At 34.8% G+C, this 24,046-nt stretch overlaps 1 protein-coding gene across 7 annotated transcripts in view; it reads left to right on the forward strand.

The window, feature by feature from the left end:
- LOC101029346 (uncharacterized) overlaps positions 1 to 24,046 on the forward strand; it is a 181,774-nt gene that overhangs the window by 146,776 nt on the left and 10,952 nt on the right. For 5 of the 7 annotated variants that reach the window (XM_074396877.1, XM_074396884.1, XM_074396889.1 and 2 more), the window contains 7 exons: positions 1,733 to 1,913; positions 3,035 to 3,949; positions 5,098 to 5,250; positions 6,822 to 6,892; positions 7,202 to 7,295; positions 7,790 to 7,835; positions 8,649 to 8,729. In XM_074396877.1, the coding sequence (XP_074252978.1) occupies positions 1,733 to 1,913; positions 3,035 to 3,949; positions 5,098 to 5,250; positions 6,822 to 6,892; positions 7,202 to 7,295; positions 7,790 to 7,835; positions 8,649 to 8,729 (1,541 nt within the window). The remainder of the gene's footprint in view (positions 1 to 1,732; positions 1,914 to 3,034; positions 3,950 to 5,097; positions 5,251 to 6,821; positions 6,893 to 7,201; positions 7,296 to 7,789; positions 7,836 to 8,648; positions 8,730 to 24,046) is intronic. The other 2 variants (XM_074396893.1, XM_074396896.1) reach the window with 1 other exon arrangement.

A 24,046-nucleotide genomic window follows, 5' to 3' on the forward strand; every position in this document is an offset into this window, starting at 1 on the left:
AAGCTGAGGCAGGTGTGTCACAAGGTGAGGAGTTCAAGATCAGTCTGGCCAACATAGTGAAACCCCATCTCTACTAAAAATACAAAAAATTAGCTGGGTGTGGTGGTGTTCACCTGTAATCCGAGCTACTCGGGGTACTGAGGCAGGAAAATCGCATGAATCCAGGAGGTGGAGGTTGCAGTGAGCCGAGATCGTGCCATTGCAGACTCTCTCTCAAAAAATAAACCAACAAAAATTATCATTTTATTCTTAATATGCAGGGAATAAAAAGTAAAATGGAAAGTGATTACTGATCATCTCTCTCTGCTACATAGATAAAATTAATTCAAAGTTCTATGCTGAAGACACTTATTATTGTTTAATTAAATATTAGATCTTGTGTTGTTTTAAAACAGATTTTAAAATTGTTTATAAAATATATACTAATCAACAGGATAGGTTGAAAGTTTTACCCAAAAAACAATCTTAAAAAGTGTAGGGTAACATATTAGATTCTTAATCTAGTCTTGGATTACAGCAATGTGCTGATACATATTTCATAAAGACATCTGAAAGTGCTATTGTACAATGTAAATTATGCTAAGGGATACCTGCAAAGTTTCACGAAGATGAAAATTTATTTCTAGTGAATGTATTAACTTATTTATAAAAAGTAGCTTCATTTTAATTAGTTAATTCTAAATGATCCATTCTAATTGAGGAGTAATTACTGTGTGAAAAAAAGGTAATTTTTATCTTGCAACTTTACTGAATAATTTTCAACATCCTTTTTAATAATATTTACTAAAGTTACTAGTAACAGAAACTTACAGATTAGCAGGATGTTCTTTTATCAGTATACTTCAATTTATACATGTCCTTTGGATGAAATTGAGGTGAGAAATTAAAAACATAAGAACTAGAAAGAAAAATAATATTTAAGAACATAGAAACTTTATTAGGGTAATAAACCAACATATGAATGTTTTATTTTCTGGTATCAACAAAAAGAGTCACACTTTGTAAAATATTTGAAGAAATTTACTCTGAGCCAAATATGAGTGACCATGGCCCATGACACAGCCTTCATGAGGTCCCAAGAACATGTGCCCAATATGGTCGGGGTGCAGCTTAGTTTTATTCATTTTATACATTGGTTTGGTTCAGAAAGGTGGGACAACTCAAAGCAGGGACTTTCAGGCTATAGGTAGATTTAAACATTTTCTGGTTGACGCTTGGTTGAGTTTATTTGAAGACCTGGGATTAATGGACAGGAATGTTCAGGTTGAGATAAATGATTGTGGGGACCAAGTTTTATTTTGCAGAGGAATCTCTCAGCAGATTTCAGGGAGAGAGAAAGCAGGTTGTAAAATGTTTCTTATGGGACCCAAAAGGGTGCCTGATTCTTTGTTGATTATCTCCTGACTCTGCAAAGAAAGGAACGAAAACAAAGAGATAAAGGGATTCCCTATAGAATGTGACTTTTTCTCACAAAATTTTCAGGGCAATTTCAAGGCATGGCAAAGAAGTATATTTTGATTAAATATTTTCTTCCTTGTCTCAAAATGTTATGCCAGAGTCAGACTGAAAAGCAAGTTACAATGTACAGGGTCAAATAAAACCAATCTGATGAGAATCCATGGTTTGTAGAGCATGACTCCCTGGACCCCTTAGGTAGGAATTGGGCAAGATAAAAAATCAGAGAGCTTAATCTTCACTGATAAAATAAATTCTAAGATAAGTGTATTTACAGATATGCCATACCACAAGAAAAAGAGAAAGGAAGAAATTCTGAAAAGTTGCACGAAGAAGTTAGGGAAAAGATAATAATAGAAGAGCAATATGCGATAGACGCCAAAGAGATAAAACAACTTAAACTGGCCATCACATCACTGGAGGTGGAATTGGAGACTGTGGAAAATGATTCAAATCAGGTAAATTAATGTTTGGTGAAACTTCATGTTTCTACTTTTATTAATATTAGTTATAATATCTCTTTAATTTAGTATATATTATTTAGCCCTAAAACCAAAAATTTTATTTTATCTTAAAAAATGAATCATGGCATTTATAGCTACAATTATTTATAATAGATCTTGACATCAATTTTTTTTTAGTTCAAAGACCTTTTGGAAACAATGATATTCAATAATATATGCTTAATGGTATTGTAAGAATGTTGTTCCTAGTGACATTGTTGAGCATATTTTTCCCTATTTCATGTTAATTACTGTTTCAATATTATGGAAAGGAAATAAAAGTTATCATAATAGCAAGTAATCTCATGATTTTCTAAGGGGAGCTCAATAAATTTAATATTCTTGACTTTTGGTGTTTGGAAATAAAAGACTATTTTTGTATGTGTATATCTACCTAACAGAAGTCACTGATTTGGTGGAAGAGCACTAGAAGTAGAGTCAGAAAACCTGGGGGAAATCCTGCAGCTTGCTTATATTTTTAAACTTTCACTATAGAATTATAACTAAATGAGTTCATTGATCTGTGCATATAGAAGTGCTTAGTACAATGCTTAGATATATTATTTATCAGTAAATGTCATTCTTAAAACTGACCATAACAGTATTAGAAAAGTAGAATATCTATACAGTATTTTAGGAAAAAAGAACTTAAAGAATTTGGAAAATTTCATTCATCTGTCCAAATATCTACCAAGCTAATGCTCTTACCCTAGGGAGAAGCATAGATTAGGTGTTACAATGCAAACTCAGTTTTATAATATAGTCGCAGTTATTACTCCTTTATGCCTTGGGGTTTGTTGTAATTCAGTAAAAGCCTTTTTTAAATTCTGAGATTTAAAAAAATTATTTAGTGGTTTCTTTTTTGCCTTCATGGATTCACTGTCTTCAAATTTTTAAACTTTGGGGAATTCAAACCTCTATGAGGTTTGAGGTTTTGACTCAACTTTTTTTTTTCCAGTTAGAGTTATGGCAACCCTCTCATTATATAAATGTACAGGTTATTATTTAATTTCAGAAGCAATCATAATATGTTATCTTATTGGGTACTAGTTAAAAATTTTCTTTGTTTTGCTTAGATTTCTGATAGTCATGGAAAAGAAGACCTGTTGCCTAAAAACCACTTGATGCAAGATGAAATTGCCAGGCTTAGGCTGGAAATAGAGACAATTAAAAATCAAAACCTGGAAAAGAAATATTTAAAAGACATTGAAATTATAAAAGGGAGGAATGAAGACCTTCAAAAGGCTCTAAAATGGAATGGGGAAACATTAACAAAAATGATCGCCCGTTCTAGTGGACGGCTTACTGCTCTGACAGATGAGAACACAATGCTCCGTTCCAAACTGGAGCAGGAAAAGGAAAGCAACCGAAGACTGGAAACAGAAATTGAATCATACCGTTGTAGACTGAATGCTGTTCTACGTGATCATGATCAAAGTCAGTCATCAGAAAGAGACCAAGAGCTTGCTTTCCAGTGCACAGTAGATAAATGGTGTCATTTACAGGAAAATTTGAATTCTCATGTTCTGATTCTTTCTCAGCAACTTTCTAAAGCTGAGAGTAAGTCCAGTGGCCTCGAAACTGAGCTGTGTTACACAAGAGAGGCTCTGAAAGAAAAGACTTTGGTTTTTGAATGCATGCAAAGAGACCTAAACCAAACACAGTGTCAAATGAAGGACATTGAAAAAATGTATAAAAATGGCCAAGATAAAGTAGAAAAATGCATAGAAAAGCAGGAAAGATTATGTCAACTACATAGACAAAGTATGTTGCTTCAACAGCAACTGAATGATGCTCACAACAAAGCTGACAATCAAGAAAAAATATTAATTAATATTCAAGCCAAATGTGATGCTAGAGTACAAAATGTTCAAGCTGAGTGCAGAAAGTGCTCTATTTTGCTAGAAGAAGAGAATAAGAGGTTGATCAGTGAAGTTAATCATCTGAAAGAAAAACAATGTCAGTATGAAAGAGAGAGAGCAGAAAGAGAAGTGAGTATCAAGAAAAATAAGTATTTTTCAAACTTCCTGAAGTAAAATTTAAAGTAATGTTTGGTTACAGCTAAATGTTGAATCTAGTTGAATATAAGAAAGGATACATAGGATAAATATATCTGCTATACCAGCTTAGAAACATTCCTTGTCTCCAGCAAATCAAACTTAGAACTGAGAGATGCTTTCCTCTGATTAAAGTCAATGTGTCACTTATGAAATTTTGTTATTATAGACTAATATTAATGTAGTCTTATGCTGCTGAAATAATAATTTTAATGTATTATGTTGCCACATTTTAAGACCATGATCATTCCACTTTTTAAAGGCATCTGACTTTACTTATAGTATGAGGAAAATATGGTAAATTTTAGCCAAACTGTATTTAATTTAATCTTCCTACTGGCATTTATAATTTACTTTGTTATTTTTATGAAAAATTTGCTTATAATTTTTATGTCAAGGCTTAATTACTATCATTTGGATATAACTTTGTCTAGGACAAAGAGAGGCATAGCTGTCTGTGATTTATTAGTTTGACATTGGATCCCAATTTTCAGACTAAGGAGGATTTCAGACTAATGAGGAGTGGCAGGATTCATGTAGAGTAGGAATGGAGTAGTCAGACATAGCAGCTGAGGTCAGGTCAGGAGGTGGAGGGCAGGTTACTTAGATCATCTAAGGCCATTGGAATTTTACTTTTGTTCTGCGATAGAAATCTTATTGGAAGGATTTAAGCAGATGATTTAATGTGAGGAACTCTGAGGTTGATTTGAGTTTCTAATTAAAAAAAAAAAAAAGGAGGAAATCATTCCATAGTGTGAAATTTACTACCATCAGTCCCACCCACATACTCATTTCTTTTGGATACTTCAGAAGGTTTTAAGCATTACAAATTCATCAGGGGAGGATGACTAGTGAGCTGAATATGTTCTGTGAATAACAATACTAGTTTGATAGGAAGATAACACTTTCTGTATCCTTAATGGGATTCAGTAATAAACAGGAATGTGTACATATGAGGAAAAGAAGGTGAATCAGTCTGTGTGGTGATATTTTTCAAAGTGTATACTTTAGAGTTAAATATTATTAATGGTTCAATAATAAGGTGATTTGTAAAACCAGTAATAAAAATAACATCTTATCAGGTACTTGTGAGACAACTTCAGCAAAAACGGGATGATGCCCTACACAAAGAATCAACATCAAAAACTTTGGTGGATGCGTCATTGCGTCGCTCCATCCATTTAGAAAGTGAGCTGGAGGATTCAAAGAAGAAAGCAGGCCAGATGAGAAGTCAAGTATGTATGAAACTTCACATGCCAACAACAGTTAATCTGTTTTTTAATAAACAAGAGAAAATAGATACATGTTGGCAAATGCTAACTAATGGTGGTTAACTAATATAAAGTTTTTGGGGTACTAATTTTAGTGGCTGGCTTTCTTTTGTATTTTCATTCTAAGTAATTTTATTAAAATTTTATAGTGGATGCCTTTCTTTTGTATTTTCATTATCATTAATTTTATTAAAATTTTATTATCTTTATAATACACCTATTTCTTAATCTCTGGCTTTCATTCTGCCATTTTTATACATATATTTTTTTCCTTAAATATTTAACCTCAGGGAAGTTGAGAATTATGCATCATTTCTCACATAAATTCAGAGAGGTTTTTTTTCTTTCCTGTTCAACAGTCTGTTTTTAATGGTTTCTCTATTGCCATGATGAGAAAAGCCAGATTCAGAGGATAATGTCTAATGGAATGTTTCAGAAAATTATCTTATTTTTAATCTCTACTTTTCTGAATGAATAAAGAACCTGTGTATACTTATTTCGTAGATTTCAGGTTAATTTTGTACAGAAAGGCCATTCTACTAAATAAATTTTTATTGTGATGAAAATCCTTACTCTCTCTTTGTATTGGGCTCAGAGTACACTCTGTCTCTATATGAACATGGACAGTTAGCATTTGCCAACATGTATCTATTTTCTCTTGTTTATTAAAAAAAAACTAAACTAAAAAGGGGGTTATAGAAGATCAGCAAAGGGTGGGTTTGAGATGTTTGGGTGGGTTAAGTGGGCATTTAGACAACAGGGCTTCTCCTTTAGCATGTTTAATGGACACCTTGCAGTTTAAGATGATGCTTTTTAATGACTTCTATTTTAATGATGCCTTGAGTCCTGCTACTCAATGGGAGAGTCAATATGATCCTGTAAGATCTTACTTAGAATGGACTTTGTTTTAATTTTGTTCCTGCTTATTTTTAAAATTTCTTGAACTTTTCCTACAAAGGAAAGATGATGCTTAGTTTTAAATATTAGAAATGTGCAAGTTGCTTTGCTACAATAAAACTAAATGCATACATACAAAAAACTAAAATTATAGTTGATGTGGTAGTGTTTGGAATTCAAAAATATAAATGCTTACCATGAGGTAATCCTTTAACTTTCCACATTTTATCAATTTGTAAGTTTGAGTATTTATCTGATAAAATATCATTCAAAAGCAAGAAGAATATTGTGTTTTAGTTCTAGAGCATGGATCAGTAAACTTTTCTGTACAGGGCCAGATAATATTTAAGGCTTTGTGAGCCATAAGATCCCTCTTAAATAACTCAACCCTACAGTTATAGCATGAAAGTAGCCATAAACAATATGTGGACTGAAGGGGTATAGCAGTGTTCCAGTAAAATTAGTTACAAAAAAACAGGTAATGGGATGATTTTTCCTGGATTATGACCTTTTTTTAAAGAAAAAAGACTGTGATAGTCTAAAACAATATTTTATATATATTATATTTTGTTGATTTATTCATCTACTGATGGACATTTAACAAATATAAATGGTTTCTTTTTAATTCTTTGTTTTAGTTTCAGGGAATACAGGATCAACTTACAGCGACTTTAAGACGTACTGAGAAGACGCAAGGCCACATACAAAAGTACAGTTTGAACACAAAATAACCTGAGTATTTATAAAGCAAAAGAGCACTGTAGTATGAGAATTGTTATCAGTTATGATAATAAGTATGCCTTTGTGAAGCCAAGGAAAAGTTTCATTTGTAAATTATATTGAAATACGTCATTTTTTCTACATTATTCCTAGGTAGAAAAATGACATAGTTGCCCAAACATCTACTTTTAAAATCTCTAAGAATTTGTGTAATTATGCCTTCAGAAGTTTGTTTAGAATTTACATGGTGTTAAAAAATTTGTGTGTGAGAGTAATTATTTTAAAATGCACATTTTAGGCTTGAAATGGAAAATTCCGTGATAAGAAATATAATTAAAAACCAAGACGACCAAATTGAACAGCTTCAGAAAATCATGCAAAATTCAACTCTGGTAAGCTAATCTCTTAATTTCTCTCATACTGAAAAGGAATTTTATTTTTCTAGTGGGACAGGCTGAATATCCCTTGTCCAAAATGCTTGAGACCAGAAGCAGATTTTTTTCAGACTTTGGAATATTTGCATATACCTAATGAAATATCTTGGGGATGGTACCTGAACCTAAACATGAAATTCACTTATATTTCTTATACAACGTATACACATAGCCAGAAGGTAATTCTCTACAATGTTTTACAGAAATTTTTTGCAGGTAACAGTTTTTACTGTTTTCACTGCAGCCTGTCATGAGGTAAGGTGTGGAATGTTGCAGTTGTGGTGTCATGTCTATGCTCAAAAAGTTTCAGATTTTAGAGCATTTTGAATTTCAGATTTTTAGATTAGGAATGATCAATCTACAGTACAGATGCTCCTTGACTTACAACGGGTTTACATGGTAATGTCTTTTGTTTGACTGAAACATTATAAGTAATATTTGATTTATTTCAGAGGCAACAGGTGTTGCAAGAAAATGAAACTACAGAAGTAGATGAAGGTATGTTGCCAGAATTTATGAATTAAATTCAAATCATTGATTTCTGAAATAAAATATAAGTAGTGTACTGTATTTCTCTCCATTGCTTGGTTAATAAAAATTGCATTAAATATTTTTTCTGATATCCATTTAGCGAAAAATGTGAAAACATAATCATAAGAGAGAGTATCCTTACACCTTGTTAACCACTCACCATACTCGGCCCCTTTGTTCTACCATCCAGCCACACTAGACTTCATGGAGCTCCACAGTGATCATCCTCATCTCCAGCTCTTTCCATTTACTTCTTCCCTCTATCCTACGTGTATTTTCTTTATCCTTCAGTTATCAACCTATGAATCACCTCCATCAAAAAGCCTGCAATATTGACACAAACCTGGGCTAGTATCCCTTCTGTGTCTTCTGATAAATGCCTGTCATTGTATCTGTGACTCTCAATGGGAATTGCCTGTTTATTTTTTCAGATTATAGCATATAGTTGTTGAGGGGTGGACTGAATCATCTTCATCTTGTAATTCTAGTGCTCGTCCTAGTACCTCAGCACATGGTTGCTAAATACATGAATGAGGAGTATGAAAATGAGAAGCTCTGATACTTAACTACAATGTTAAGGAATTCAGTGTGCAACTATGGGCAAATTATATTTAAGAGTAATTGCATATTGTGCATATTTTTCATTCTTACTAATGCTGATAAACTTTTCAAGTTTTACTGACTTTATCTTAGCTAACTATGAAATCATTTAGATAAAGAATACATTCTTTCTTTTTCATCCTATCTTCCTCTAAATTAAAACTGGGTCCTCTATTGCAGGAGTCCCCAACCCGCCAGCCACAGAGGGGTCCAAGACCGGTTCAGAGCCACGCTACACAGCAGGAGGTGAGTGGCAGTCAAGTAAGTGAAGCTTCATCTGTATTTACAGTCACTCCTCCTTGCTCACATTACCACCTGAGCACCGCCTCCTGTCAGATAAGTGAAGGCATTAGATTCTTATAGGGGTGAAAACCCTATCATGAACTGCATGTTCAAGGGATCTAGGTTGCATGCTCCTTATGAGACTCTAATGCCTGATGACATGTCATTGTCTCCCATCTCCCCAAGATGAGACCATCTAGTTGCAGAAAAACAAGCTTAGGGCAGCCACTGATTCTATATTATGATGAGTTGTATAATTATTTCATTGTATGTTATGATATAATAATAATGGAAATAAAGTACACAATAAATGTAATGTGCTTGAATCATCCTGAAACCATTCCCCAAACCCCCATCTGTGGAAAAATTGTCTTCCACAAAACTGGTCCCTGGTGCCAAAAAAGTTGGGGACTGCTGCTCTATAGCTTCTGCACTAGAATCTACTAATGAGTAAAATCTAAATCTATAACTAGTTTTAAAAGCATAACAAGAATACGTGCTGACCGGGTGCAGTGGCTCATGCCTGTAATCCCAGCACTTTGGGAGGCTGAGGCGGGCAGATCACTTGAGGTCAGGAGTTCAAGACCAGCCTAGCCAATATTGTGAAACCCTGTCACTACTAAAAATACAAATATTAGCTGGGCATGCTGTCGAATACTTGTAGGTTTAGCTACACAGGAGGCTGAGGTGGGAGAATCACTTGAACTCAGGAGGCAGAGGTTTCAGTGAGCTAAGATATTCCAGCCTGAGCAACAGGGTGACTCCATCTCAAAAACAAAACAAGAATGTGTGCTGACAAACAAATAAAAAAAATCTGTAAGGTAATAAAATTGTATTACTAGGCTGTTAACATGATATTTCATTTCCCATTAAATGTGTGACATGCAAGGATGTTTATTAAATGAAAATATTTTTATATCTTGTATGTCTAAAGACAATTTATATAGTGTTTTAAATTATGCTCCTTGGTCTCTAACTTTTCAGTGAATCTTGCAAATGAAAACCAGAGTTTTTGAGTTTTACATATTCAAACTGCCCACATTTCAGCTGTTTAAACAACCAAACATCAAAGTTGTCATTAATACTTTAGTGGAATAAATTGATGACTTACTGGTATTTTATAATTTTTACCACTATATTTAGGGATTTAGATTTAGATATAGACAGACATATCATTTTGATACACTGGTACTGTGGTCATCGTCAATATTAGATGTATTACAATTATTACCATGCCATCAAAGTTATATAATTTTAATTTTCAACACTGAATTATATAGAATGTTGAATGGAAAAATAAGGTTTGCCTAAAGCTGTTCACCATTTCTGTTTGTTTATTTTTGATTACCTTTTTGGAAACAGTCTTAAAATGAGAGAGAAGGGCCAGGCACAGTGGCTTACATCTGTAAATCCCAGCACTTTTGGAGGCCAAGGCAGGTGGATCACCTGAGGTCGAGTTCAAGACCAGCCTGACCAACATTGTGAAACACCATCTCTACTAAATACAAAAAAAATTAGCTAGGCGTGGTGGTATATGCCTGTTATCCCAGCTACTTGGGAGGCTGAGGCAGGAGAATCACTTGAACCTGGCAGGTGGAGGTTGCAGTGAGCCAAGATTGCACCATTGCACTCTAGCCTGGGAAACAAGAGTGAAACTCCATCTCAAAAAAAAAAAAATAGAGAAAAGTTTCAAGTTTTAATACAAAGAACTTTTTCCCCTGTAGCCACTTGAGAATAAATTACTGACATTACAAAATCACCCCTGATTACTTTAGTATTTCTACAAGTCAGGACATTCTATATAACTACAATACAACTTTCATAATCAGAAAGATAACATGAATATATTCAATCATATTATCCTCAGATCCTTTTTAAGTTTTATTACTTGTCTATAATGTCCTTTATAGCAAAAGAATTCCATTCAGAAGCATGGATTGCATTTAATTGTCGTGTCTCTTAGACTCTTTCAGTCTAGAACAGCGACTCACTCTTTTGTTAGCATTTATGACCTTGAATCTTTTGAAGAATTAAGTCCAGTAATGTAGAAACTTCCTCAGTTGGGTTTCTCTTATGTTTCTTTATGATTAGACTTAGTTCATATATTTTTGATGAGTATCTTGTGATTTCATTGAGTGCTATCATGTGACCTAAAATTTTGATTTGTCCTATTACTGGTAATGTTAGCCTTGATCACCAGTAGTGGTATTTTCTGGATTTCTCCTCTGTTACGTTACTTTTTCACCTTGTAATTTTCGGTGGGGAGGAAATTTGAGACTATGTGAATATATTTGTTCTTCATTGAACTTTCAATTTGTTGGTTTACTTGTATCAATATGGATTCATGGTTCATTTCATTCCATGTGGTTATAATTTGTTAATAGTTTTAAAAATTGATTTTTATTTTTAGATATGTTTTATTTTTATAATTCCAGAATTACAGAAAACTTGTTAGAGTAGTATAAAGAATTCTTGGGTACAGTTTTCCAAATGTTAACATTTGACTGCTTACATTTGCTTTATTCTTTCTTTTTCTCTTTCTAGATAAATAAAAATGTAGGTATATAACATAGACTTTTTTCCTGAACTGTTGGGGACCCAATTCCTCTTTACTTCTAATATTTTAGTGTGTATTTCCTAAAAACAAGGACTTACCTTAAACAGCTGTAGTATAATCAACTTATCAGGAAATTAAAATTTGATTAATATTAGTATCTAATCATCTACAGCCCTTATTTAGAGGTACCAACTGTCTCCATGATCTCTTTTAGAGCCATAGAAAATCCAAGTGGGTGGATTTTCACAGTCCATGATGTGTTGTGTTCAGTTGTCCTGTTTCTTTAAAATCTGAGATTGTTCCTTAGTCTGTCTTTGATTTTCATGGCATTATGGTTTTGAAAAATATAAGCCAGTTATTTTGTAGATTTCCTCTAAATTTGGGTTCATATGATGTTTCCTCATACATAGATTTAGGTTATGCCATTAGGGCAGGAATGTTGCACAAGTGAGGCTGAGTTCTTCCCAATGCAGCATGTCTGGAGGCATATGCTGCCGCATGGTTCCGTTACTGGCCAATGTTTAGTTAAGGAGAATCTGACACGGTTGTCCATGGTAAAGTTATTATTTACCCTACTATCCGTGTGAAGATACTTTGAAGCTTTGTAAATATCTGGCTTCTCAGAATTCCACCCACTAGAGTAGCATTTCACTGATTATTATTACTTCAATTATTACGATTATTTCCAGATAATGATTCTATTATTCTTTCATTTTTTTTTGCATGGATAAATTGTTAAAACAAAATCTACACTGTTGGTGGGAGTGTCAATTAGTTCAACCATTGTGGAAGACAGTGTGGCGATTCCTTAAGGATCTAGAACCAGAAATACCATTTGACCTAGCATCCCATTACTGGGATATAACCCAAAAGATTGTAAGTCATTCTACTATAAAGACACATGCACATGTATGTTTATTGTGGCACTATTCACAATAGCAAAGACTTGGAACCAACCAAAATGCCCATCAATGATAGACTGGATAAAGAAAATGTGGCACATATATACCATGGGATACTATGCAGCCATAAGAAGGGATGAGTTCATGTCCTTTGGACAGACATGGATGAAGCTGGAAACTATCATTCTCAGCAAACTAACGGAAGAACAGAAAACCAAACACCACATGTTCTCTCTCACTCATAAGTGGGGGTTAAACAATGAGGACACAGAGAGGGGAACATCACACACTGGGACCTGGTGGGGGGTGGGAGGATAGGGAGCGATAGTGTTAGTTAGGAGAAATACCTAATGTAGATGATGGGTTAATGGGTGCAGCAAACCACCATGGCATGTGTATACCTATTTAACAAACCTGCACGTTCCACACATATACTCCAGAATGTAAAGTATAATAAATTATTTTTTTAAAAAAACCCCAACAAACAAATAGGCAGAAGTCTTGTGATTGTGGTGCTCAGGTGCTCCCAGATTTGGCCAATGGCAGCCATTTCAAGCTGACTTCACTCACATCTTTGTGGCCTGTCTCCATTATTCCTTGAGCACTTTGTACTCTGGTACAACAAGATGCTCCAAGCTTATATTTTCTATGCTTCAAGCCTGGAATTAGCCATTTTTCTTAGAAAAGCTGATTTCTTTTTAGGAGAAAATAATATCTAAAAACGAAGGTCTTGGGTGCTCATTATGATAGGTGAGTGTGTGGCTTCAGGGGTTTTCATTGCTCACAGCCTTCCTCAGTAAACACAGCAGGGCAATACATGTGTATATATAAATACACATACATACATGCATACATTCATCTATATTTCTGTATTAAAATATGTTGAAAACCATGGGTTCTTACCAATACTTTCAATTCTAATTCAATTTCACAGTGTTTATTCTAGTTGTTCCCTTTAGTAGAGTTGATCTTTAACGCAGGGACCAGGGGCACTGACACCTCTGCACACTTGATAATCCACATACAATTTTTTGACTTCACAAAAATGTAACTACTCATAGCCTACTGTTGACCAGAAACCTTACCTATAGCATAAACAGTCAATTAACACATATCTTTATGTTTTATGAATTCTAGACTGTTAAAGTAAGCTAGAGAAAACAAATCTTGCTAACAAAGTCATAAGAAAGAGAAAGTATTTTGCAGTATTTCCAGCATCACTATAGCCCATTGTATGGCTTCCTTCCATGGTGTCAAGGTTCACATTATTGTGCTAGTAACGATGAACAATACGTGAGAACCATGAGAGTTCACTTTTTACTGCAAAATGCAGTTTTCTGGAGACAGAAATTGTTCATCTGGAGATTAGCATCACACAGCACTTTAAGTGATATAATGCCTGAGCTCACTGCAATAGCAACAGGAAGTGGCTACAAAATTATTCCAGTAGCATATTATGTACTATAGCTAATTTTAGGCAGTTATGATTTAATACTGTACCTTTAAATTTTTTTACATCTCTCCCTACTGCAAGTGACCCCATATATCATATGTGTACATAAGTTTTGATAAATTTTAACTTCCAGTCATCCCCTACACTAACCAAGAACTTTCGTCGACAAAGATAGGGTGCAAGAGAAGCAGGTACTATTTCAGAGAAAAACATTTACATACAACTTAAACAGAGATAAGTCTAAGTCACCTTTTCAGCCAGACTGACATGGGGTCAGTTTGGGAGAGACAGATTAGGACCAGGGAAATGGTCAGGGTGAAATCCTGCATTTTCAAAATACATTTACACCATTTCTCATCCCTTTTGCCCTGACCATGACTTAATAAAAAGTCAAGAGAGCAGATTAGCCCTCTCTGGGGACAGTTGCATAGACTATCAGACTGCCTTAGTGAGTAATGTCTACTTGGGAAGGGGGTGAGGAAAATGAATTTAAAGGATCTACTTGTTTCTGCAATAAAAGGCAGAAAATGTCAGAATGCAGATGTGCAGCTTGGAAGGCCAAACACCAAAGGTGAACAGTAGCGAGATATCCCACAAGAGGGGATGAAAAATCCAGTCTGATTCAATCCTCCTTCAGCAGGCCAGTGGAGGCCCCACTCTTCCTTCCTGCAGGGACTAGAGAACAGCTTCCTCTTCCTCTTGCAGAGTGGAGACACTGCTGGGCCAGGCAAGCAGCAGCCCAAATCCAGGTTGATCCACCCAAGAATGGGCATGCTTATTTCCACAGGAGCTCGTTACCTAGTTTAAAAGCTGTCATTCACAAAATGTGCTTCCACCCACCCTGTGAAAAACTCCAAAAGTGACTTCAATGTGGAGTGATATTGAATCAAGTGACTTGAATCAATTAGACGTTTAAAAAGGTGTGGGTGGAATGGCAGTGTGATTTAAAATAGCACCTCTTTCATGTCTAATGAAAATTCCTTCCTGACCTTTCTTCCATCTGTATTAAGCCTTTAGTAAACACACTTCAAATCCTTTTCCATTTATTTTTAATTGAGTTGTCTGGTTTGTTTGTTGGTTTGTTGTTGAGTTTTGAGAACTATTATTATTTTTTTAATTGCATTTTATGTTTTGGGGTACATGTGAAAAACATGCAAGATTGTTGCATAGGTATACACATGGCAGTGTGATTTGCTGCCTTCCTCCCCTTCACCTACATCTGACATTTCTCCCCATGCTATCTCTCCCCACCTCCCCACCCCTCCGTCCCTCCCCCATTTCCCCCAAACAGACCCCAGTGTGTAGTGCTCCCCTCCCTGTGTCTATGTGTTCTCATTGTTCAACACCTGCCTATGAGCGAGAACATGCGGTGTTTGATTTTCTGCTCTTGTGTCAGTTTGCTGAGAATGATGGTTTCCAGGTTCATCTATGTCCCTACAGAGCACATGAACTTATCTTTTCGTATGGCTGTATAGTATTCCATGGTGTATATGTGCCACATTTTCTTTCTCCAGTCTATCATTGATGGGCATTTGGGTTGGTTCCAGGTTTTTGCTACTGTAAACAGTGCTGCAATGAACATACGTGTGCATGTGTCTTTATAATAGAACAATTTATAATCCTTTGGGTATATACCCAGTAACGGGATTGCTGGGTCAAATGGAATTTCTATTTCTAAGTCCTTGAAGAATCGCCACACTGTCTTCCACAATGGTTGAACTAATTTACACTCCCACCAACAGTGTAAAAGTGTTCCTATTTCTCCACATCCTCTCCAGCATCTGTTGTCTCCTAATTTTTTTAATGATCGTCATTCTAACTGGCATAAGATGGTATCTCAATGTGGTTTTGATTTGCATTTCTCTAATGACCAGTGATGATGAGTATTTTTTCATATGCTGCCTTCATAAATGTCTTCTTTTGAAAAGCATCTGTTCATATCTTTTGCCCACTTTTGAATGGATTTTTTATTTTTCTTGTAAATCTGCTTTAGTTCTTTGTAGATCCTGGATATTAGCCCTTTGTCAGATGGGTAGATTGCAAAAAACTTTTTCCCCATTCTGTTGGTTGCTGGTTCACTTGAATGGTTGTTTCTTTTACTGTGCAGCAACTCTTAAGTTTAATTAGATCCCATTTGTCTATTTTGGCTTTTGTTGCCATTGCTTTTGGCGTTTTAGTCATGAAGTCCTTGCCTATGCCTATGCCCTGAATGGTTTTTCCTGTATTTTCTTCTAGGGTGTTTATGGTGTTAGGTTTTATGTTTAAAAAATGGTTGCTCAATTTTCTCAAATGCTTTGTCAACATCTAATACGTAATCATATGGTTTTTATTTTTAGTTAATACAGTGATAAGGTTAATTAATTTTCAGAGGAGGTTAAATTCATATTTATTAAGATAAATTTGTAAATGTAGGTTTTTTTCTTGAATTTTGAAGTTTAAATCTTGTATTCTGTTTAAAAGTCTCTAACTTTGTTAATTCTTTTTGAAAGTTCTGGAGAAAGACACATAACAAAAGCTTGCGTTTTAACAATTTTAAGTGCAAAGTTTGGTACTTTACAATGTTATGCAACAAGCACCACTATCCATTTCCAGAACTTTTTCATCATCCCAAACAGAAACATCCTACCCATTAAATAATAATTCTCCATAATCTCTCTCCCTACCCCTGGCTACCTCTATTCTACTTTCTGTCTCTGCAAATATACCTGTATGAGGTACATCATATAAGTGGAATTATACACTATTTGGCTTTTTGTGTCTGGGTTATTTCACTTAGCATAATGTTTTCAAGGCTCATCTATATTGTATAGCATGTATGAATTCTTTATTTCATTTCTCCCCCCACCCAAGTAATAGTCTATGGCAGAGAAATACCCCATTTTATTTATCAGCTGATGGACATTTAGATCCATATGTTCCTTTTGGGTAAATATTCAGGAGTGGAATTTCTGAGTGAAATGGTAACTGTTTCATCTTGAGGAACTGTCAGGCTGTTATTCAAAGCAGCTGTACAGTTTTACATTCCCACCGGCAGTGTATGCAGGTTCCAGTGTCTCCACATCCTTTTCATTATTTCTTTTTCATTTTTTATTATAGGCATTTTAGTGATGTGATGTGGTACCTTATTGTAGTTTTGATTTGCATTTTCCCTAATAAGGAATGATGTTGAGCATCTTTTCATGTGGTTATTGGACATTTGACTATATTCTTTGAGGAAATATCTAGCCATTTCTTTTGATGATGTTTTAATTATCTTTTTTGTTGTTGATTTGTAAGAGTTCTTTATGTATTCTGAAAAATAATGTATTTTTTATACTTCTTCATAAGCTTTGTTCTAAATCTTAATATTCTTTATTGTTTCTGTGTTTTAAAACTTTGTTTCATTAAACTTTACCAGTAGTAGCATCCTACTTCTATATTTCAATTTTGCTTTTATGATTTGCTTCCTTGCCCAAAAGGAAAAGAAATTTTTTTCTGGGTGGGGGGTGGGGAACAGAGTTTTACTCTTGTTGGCCAGGCTAGAGTGCAGTGGCACAATCTAGGCTCACTGCAACCTCCGCCTCCCTGGTTCAAGGGATTCTCCTGCCTCAGCCTCCTTAGTAGCTGGGATTACAGGCACATGCCACCATGCCCAGCTGATTTTTGTATTTTTAGTAGAGACGGAGTTTCACCATGTTGGCTAGGGTGGTCTCAAACTCCTGACCTCAGGTGATCAGCCTGCCTTGGCCTTTCAAAGTGCTAGGATTACAGGCGTGAGCCACTGTGCCTGGCCTGAAAGTATTCTTATTACCTGAATAACTTCACATTCCACTCAGACCCACTATCTTTCTAGAATCCACATTCTCTCCTGGGCCAAGAGATTTGGGAAGTTACCTCTTGCTGAGGGAACTTTCTTTATATTGTTCAGGAATTCTTTAATAAGGTTGGGGAAACCAGGTAAAAGCAGATATGTCACGGCTTTGCTGAGGAGCACTGGCTCACATGCCTTGGAAGGATTTTGTAAACCTTCAATAGGTGGCCTAAGTTACTAACAGGAGCCATTTCATTAAGCTGCACAGTTACTTATAAACCAAAGTGTAATTTAGAACTTACATGTCAAAGTCTTCCACTATAAAGATGGCAAATATTTGGCTAGAACTGCAATGTTTGTCCCAGTTGATAAAAATATAATCTAGTACCTGCCTTCTCATTCTGTTTTTCCCTTTTAAACATTTATTTTACATTTTAATTTTTCATTTGGCAAATGAACATTTCCTCTTTATACCATGCTTCCAAGTGTCACTCTGATATACACCTCCAATGACCAGACACAGGACTGTGGAGTGTGTTGTGGACACTCGTTCCACGAATGGGGATACTCAGAGAACTTGAACAGATGGCTCTAGAAAAGAAAGGAAACTTTTTCTTTCATACAGATTTGCCCCCATTATTTCAGTATACACAAACTAACATCAGTTCTTTAACACAAAAATAAAAACACTCAAGGTCAGGCAATTGTGAGAGGAATCATCTTTCCAGAAGTCAATTCTTCTAGGAACAACCTTCAGCATATACTAATGCATGAAAAGAAGTTGATAGTGAGTAAAGCTTTCCCACCTCATTCCTTTTCTATCTACCCATTGACAACACCTTCTGTCTTCTCACAAGTATTGAGTAGAAACACTGCCAACTCTTCACCTTTATCTGGCTCATTCCCAGAGCCAGGAGAAGACGAAACTTATTTGGTGGATGGGAAATCTTACATGCATTGGTCCACGTTTGCCTATCAGTAAGGCAAACTTAATGATCACTGAGTACATCTAGTCCCTTTCTCCTCTGGCCTCTGAACAGGAGAAGTGGAAGGCAGGTGAAGACCTTCTCTACACTGGGTGGGTAAGTGACTATTCTTCAGATGAACTTCTTTTGTTCAGGTTCCAAAGTCAAGACTGGGGGAAATATTAGAAGTCTTTTTTGGTCAACATCAAGCCATATTTTCTAAATCAGCTTTGCTAGGAATAATGGATATTGATCTGACCACTTGTTTTTATTTCTAAGTTGGTTTGGCACTGAAAAGGGAGAGGTTTGTTATCAGGCCACACCCATAATGCCCTGACATCCATGAATCCATTTTAGTGGAATCCAGAACTCTAAGAAGCAGATATAAAATCTGTATTCCTTTCCAACTGTGATTACTACATTTCCAACTGTGTTGCTGTCCAAAAGTAGAGTCTACATATATGTTGCTGATTCATATAGTGCCTAGGGTTTCAGAGTATTACATTTCCATCACAATGTAGATCCCAAGAATGCCAGAGAAGGTCAGGCAGAGGATAAAACAGACAGTGATTTTCAGATACTACAGTAGGAAGGTGGATGCATCTCTTGGCTGATGCTTGTAACCATAAGGTGCCAGCAAGTAATGACCAAATTGAGTAAATGACCAGAAATTCAAAACATAAGCCACAACAAATTTGTCTATTTCTGCTTTTATTGACTGCTATCAGGATTACATCAAAAACAGTATTGCTAAGACCAATGTTGTGGAGCTTTAAGTCTGTGTTTTCTTCTAGTAGTTTTACAGTGCAGGTCTTATATTTAAATCTTTATTTGGAGTTGATATTAATATACAGTATAAGTTAAAATTCTAGTTGTATTTTTCCTGTGGATATTCAGTTTTCTCAACATCATTTGTAAAATAGACTATCCTTTAACCATTGTGTGTCCTTGGCACCTTTGTCAAAAATAAGTTGACTGTGTGTGGGTTTATTTCTGGGTTTTCCATTTTGTTTAATTAGCCAATTTGTCCATTTATATGCCACTACCATGCTATTTGGATTACAACTGTTTTACAATATGTAATGAAATCACGTAGCATGCTGTCTCTACCTTTGTTCGTTTTGCTGAAGATTATTCTGCCTATTTGAGGCCTTTATTTGCTCACTGCAAATGTCAAGATTTTTTTCCATTTCTGTAAAAAAATGGCATTGAAATTTTGATAGTGATTGCATCAAATACGTTACTTTTGGTATTTTGTTCATTTTCACAATATTAATTCATCCAACCCACAAGCATGGGATGTTTTTTCATTTACTTGTGTTTTTAAAGGTTTGTTCATTGGTGTTTTATAGTTTGTCATATACAAGACTTTTAATTTTTTGCTTTAATTTACACCTAAGTAATTTGTGTTGCTATTGTACTTGGGATTTTTTTAAAATCTCTTCAGATAGTTTATTTGTATACAGAAACACTTTTGATCTTTGTCAGTTTATTTTTGTATCCTGCAACCTTATTGAATTCATGCATCAGTTCTAACAGTTTTTGGAAGCATATTTAGGGTTTTCTATATTCAGGATCATGTTGTGTGCCATCAGAGATAATTTCACTTTTTTTTTTTTCCAAGTAGGATGCTTTTTATTTTCTTTTTTCTGCCTAAATGTCTATCTAGGAATTACACTGTTATGATGAAAAGAAGTGGTGAGAGTGGTCATCAGTGTCTTGTCCCTGATCATGGAGGAAAAGCTTTCAGCTTTTCACTGTTGAGAACAATGTTAGCTAAGCACTTGCCATATATGGTTCTTTTTTTGTGTTGAGATACATTTTCTCTATACCTAAGTTGTTGATAGTTTTCATTATGAAAGGGTTTTAAATTTTGTCATATGCTTTTTCTGCTTGTATTGAGAGAATCATATGATTTTTGTCTTTGGCTTTGTTCATGCATTTTGTCACATGTATTCATATGCATGTGTTGCAACCTCTTTGCATCCAAAACATAAATCCCACTTGATCATGTTAAGTGATTCCATTAATATATTCTTAAATTCGGTTTCTAATATTTTGTTGAGGATTTTTGCATCAGGGTTCGTTAGTGACATTGGCCTTGTATTTTATTCTCTTGTAGTGTCCTTGTCTATCTTTGGTATCAGAATGATGGTAGCCTGATGTTGGAAGCATTCCCCCATTCACTTTTTTGAAGGAGTTTTAGAGTAATTAGTATTAGTTCTTTAAAGGTTTGTCAGAATTCACAATGAAGGCTTCTGGTCCTATGCTTTTCTTTTGTGGGAGGCTTTTAATTTCTGCTTCAATTTCTGTATTATGTACTAGTCCATTCATGATTCAGTCTTAGTAAGTTGTATATTTGTAGAAATATTTTTATTTCTTCTATGTTATCAAAGTTGCTGGCATATAATTATTCATTATAAGAACAATTATGATCCTTTGTATTTTAGTGTTAAAAGTTTATTCTATTTCATTTCTGGTCATATTTTTTGGAATAGTCTTTTTTCTAGTTAGTCTAGATATGGGTTGGTTGATTTTGTTTATTGCCTTAAAAAACAATTCAGCCGGGCACGGTGGCTCAAGCCTGTAATCCCAGCACTTTGGGAGGCCGAGGTGGGTGGATCACGAGGTCAAGAGATTGAGACCATCCTGGTCAACATGGTGAAACCCCGTCTCTACTAAAAAAAAAAAAATACAAAAAATTAGCTGGGCATGGTGGCGCGTGCCTGTAATCCCAGCTACTCAGGAGGCAGAGGCAGGAGAATTGCCTGAACCCAGGAGGCGGAGGTTGCGGTGAGCCGATATCGCGCCATTGCACTCCAGCCTGGGTAACAAGAGCGAAACTCCATCTCAAAAAAAAAAAAAAAAACAACAATTCAATATTAATAATTCCTTCCATTGAGTTTCTCACATCTATTTTATTTATTTCCACTTGAATCCTTGCTATTTTCTTATTTCTGCTAATTCTGGGCTTTGTTTCTCTTCTAGTTCATTGAGGTGTAATGTTAGATTTTTAAATTTGTAGTTGTTCTTTTTTGATATAGAAATTTAATGACAAATTTTCATCATACGATTGCTTTAACTACTTTATATAAGTTTTGGTATGTTGTGTTTTTATTTTTGTGTCTTAAAATTTTTCAAATTTTTTTCTGTAACTCATGAGCCATTTATGAATGTTAAATTTTGCCATTTTGTGTATTTTTCAATATTTCTCCTGTTACTGATGTCTAGCTTTTTACCCTTGCGATGCAAAAAATTTCTTGATGTAATTCAGTTCTCTGATATTGTTAAGGTCTGTTTTGTGGGCTAACATATGATCTTTCCTGGAGAATGTTCCACCCACATTTCAGAAGAATGTGTATACTGCTGCTATTGGATAGAATGTCCTGTGCATGTCTGTTAGATCCAGTTGCTCTAAAGTATAATTCAAATCTAATGTTTCTTAATTTATTGTCTTTCTAAATGATCTTTCCATTGTTGGAAGTGGAGCATTGAGGTCTCCTACTATTATAGTATTGCAGTATATTTTTCTCATCAGATTATTTAATAGTTGCTTTATGAATTTAGGTCTTCTGCCCTGGAGTGCATATATTTATTTACAAGTAATATGTCTTCATGATGAATTAACTCCTTTACATTATGCAGTGAACTATGTCTTTTATAGCTTTTGACTTGGTTTATTTGTTCTGTTATAAGTTTAGCTACCCATGCTCTACTTTAGTGTCCATTTGCATGGGATGTCTTTTTTCATCTTTTCATTTTCAGTTTATATATGTCTTGACTAGTAAAGTGAGTCTCTCATAGGCATCACATGTTTGAGTCATGTTGTTTTCTATCCATTGAGATATTCTATGTCATTTTATTTGACAGTGTAATCCAAGGTAATTATTTATAGGGAAGGACTTGCTGCTGCCACTTTGTAATTTGTTTTCTGATTATTTTATAGGTTCTCTGTATCCTTTATGTCTCTTGCTGAATTCTTTTGTAGTTTGATGGCTTTCTGTTGTGGTATGCTTTAAAATCTTGCATGCATTACACAAAATAAAAAAGTTTTTTTAATTTTTTATTTAAACTTGTTTGTTTTGTGCAGTTACTATAGGTTTTGTTTTGTGGTTATCATGAAATTTACATAAAATATCATATTCTTATAACAGGCTACTCAAGACAACTTCTGATAACAACTTCTGTTTAACTGAATTCCAACCTCTATATTTTCATTCTCTCTCCCATCTGGTACAATTTTATGTCAAAATTTACATTGTATTTCAAATTTATATATCTTAACAATTTATTGTACCTACAGTTATCTTCACTAGCTTTGTCTGCTAACCTTACTAATAAAGATAAAATTGCTTTACAAACCACCCTTAGAATATTAGAGCATTTTGAGCATGACTGTGTATTACCAATAGCATTGAAGCTTTTTACTTTTATATGCTTTTTTCTTACTATTTAGCAGGCTTTTATTTCAACATAATGCACCCCCTTTAGTAATTCCTATCAAGCAGGCATACTGATTATAAACTCCTTTAGTTTTTCTAGTATAGAAAAGGTTTTTATATCTCCATCATTTCTACAAAATAGCTTTGTTGGGCATAGTATTTTTTTTGAAGATGGATTCTTGCTCTGTTGCCCAGGGTGGAGTTTAGTGGCATGATCTTGGCTCACTGCAACCTCCACCTCCCAGTTTCAAGCAATTTTCCTGCCTCAGCCTCCCAAGTAGCTGGGATTACAGGTGCATGCCACCACACCCAGCTAATGTTTGTATTTCTAGTAGAGATGGGGTTTCATCATGTGGGCTAGGCTGGTCTCAAACTCCTGACCTTGTGATCCACCCACCTTGCCATCACAAAGTGCTGGGATTACAGGCATGAGCCACCACCACACCTGGCCGGGCACACTATTGACACATTTTTTATTGTTTTAGCATTTTGAATACATCATGCCACTCTCTGTGGACTGTAGGGTTTTCAGCTGAGAATGCCCTATTGAAGTTCCCTTGAATGTGATGCATTTCTTGTTTTGTTTTTTGTTTTTTGTTTTTGTTTGTTTGTTTGCTATTTTCAGCATTCTTTGTTTTTCATTACTTGATTGTGATGTGTGTTGATAAATTCCTCTTTGGATTGAATTGGATTCATGACTTCTGCAGTTGTCATCATTCTTCACGTTTGGGAAAACTTTCATGATTATTTCATTAAATATGCTTTTTAGGCATTTTTCCTTTTCTTCCCCTTCAGAAACTGATTATATGAAAGTTTGGTTGATTGTGTCCCATAATTGCCATATGCATTTGTTATTCTTTTGTTGTTTTTGTTGTTCCCCTAATGGGATCATTTCAAATGTTTTTTTCTTAAAGCTTGCTGATTCTTTTTTTGCTAATAAAATCAGCTGCTGAAGCATGGTATTAAATTTTTTTTTGTTGTATTCTCTATATCTAGAATTTCTATTTGGTTTTGTTATCATATCTATTTCTACTTCAAAATTATCATTCTGTTAATGAATTGTTTCCCAATTTTTTTCGTATGTTATCCATACTTTCTTGTACAGGCATACCTTAGGGATATTGCAGATGTGGTTCCAGGCAACCACAATATAACAAGTTACTTGAATTTTTAGACTTTTACAGTGC

This window comes from Saimiri boliviensis, chromosome 1 (genome assembly GCF_048565385.1).
Source record: "Saimiri boliviensis isolate mSaiBol1 chromosome 1, mSaiBol1.pri, whole genome shotgun sequence".
Taxonomy (NCBI): Eukaryota; Metazoa; Chordata; class Mammalia; order Primates; family Cebidae; genus Saimiri; species Saimiri boliviensis.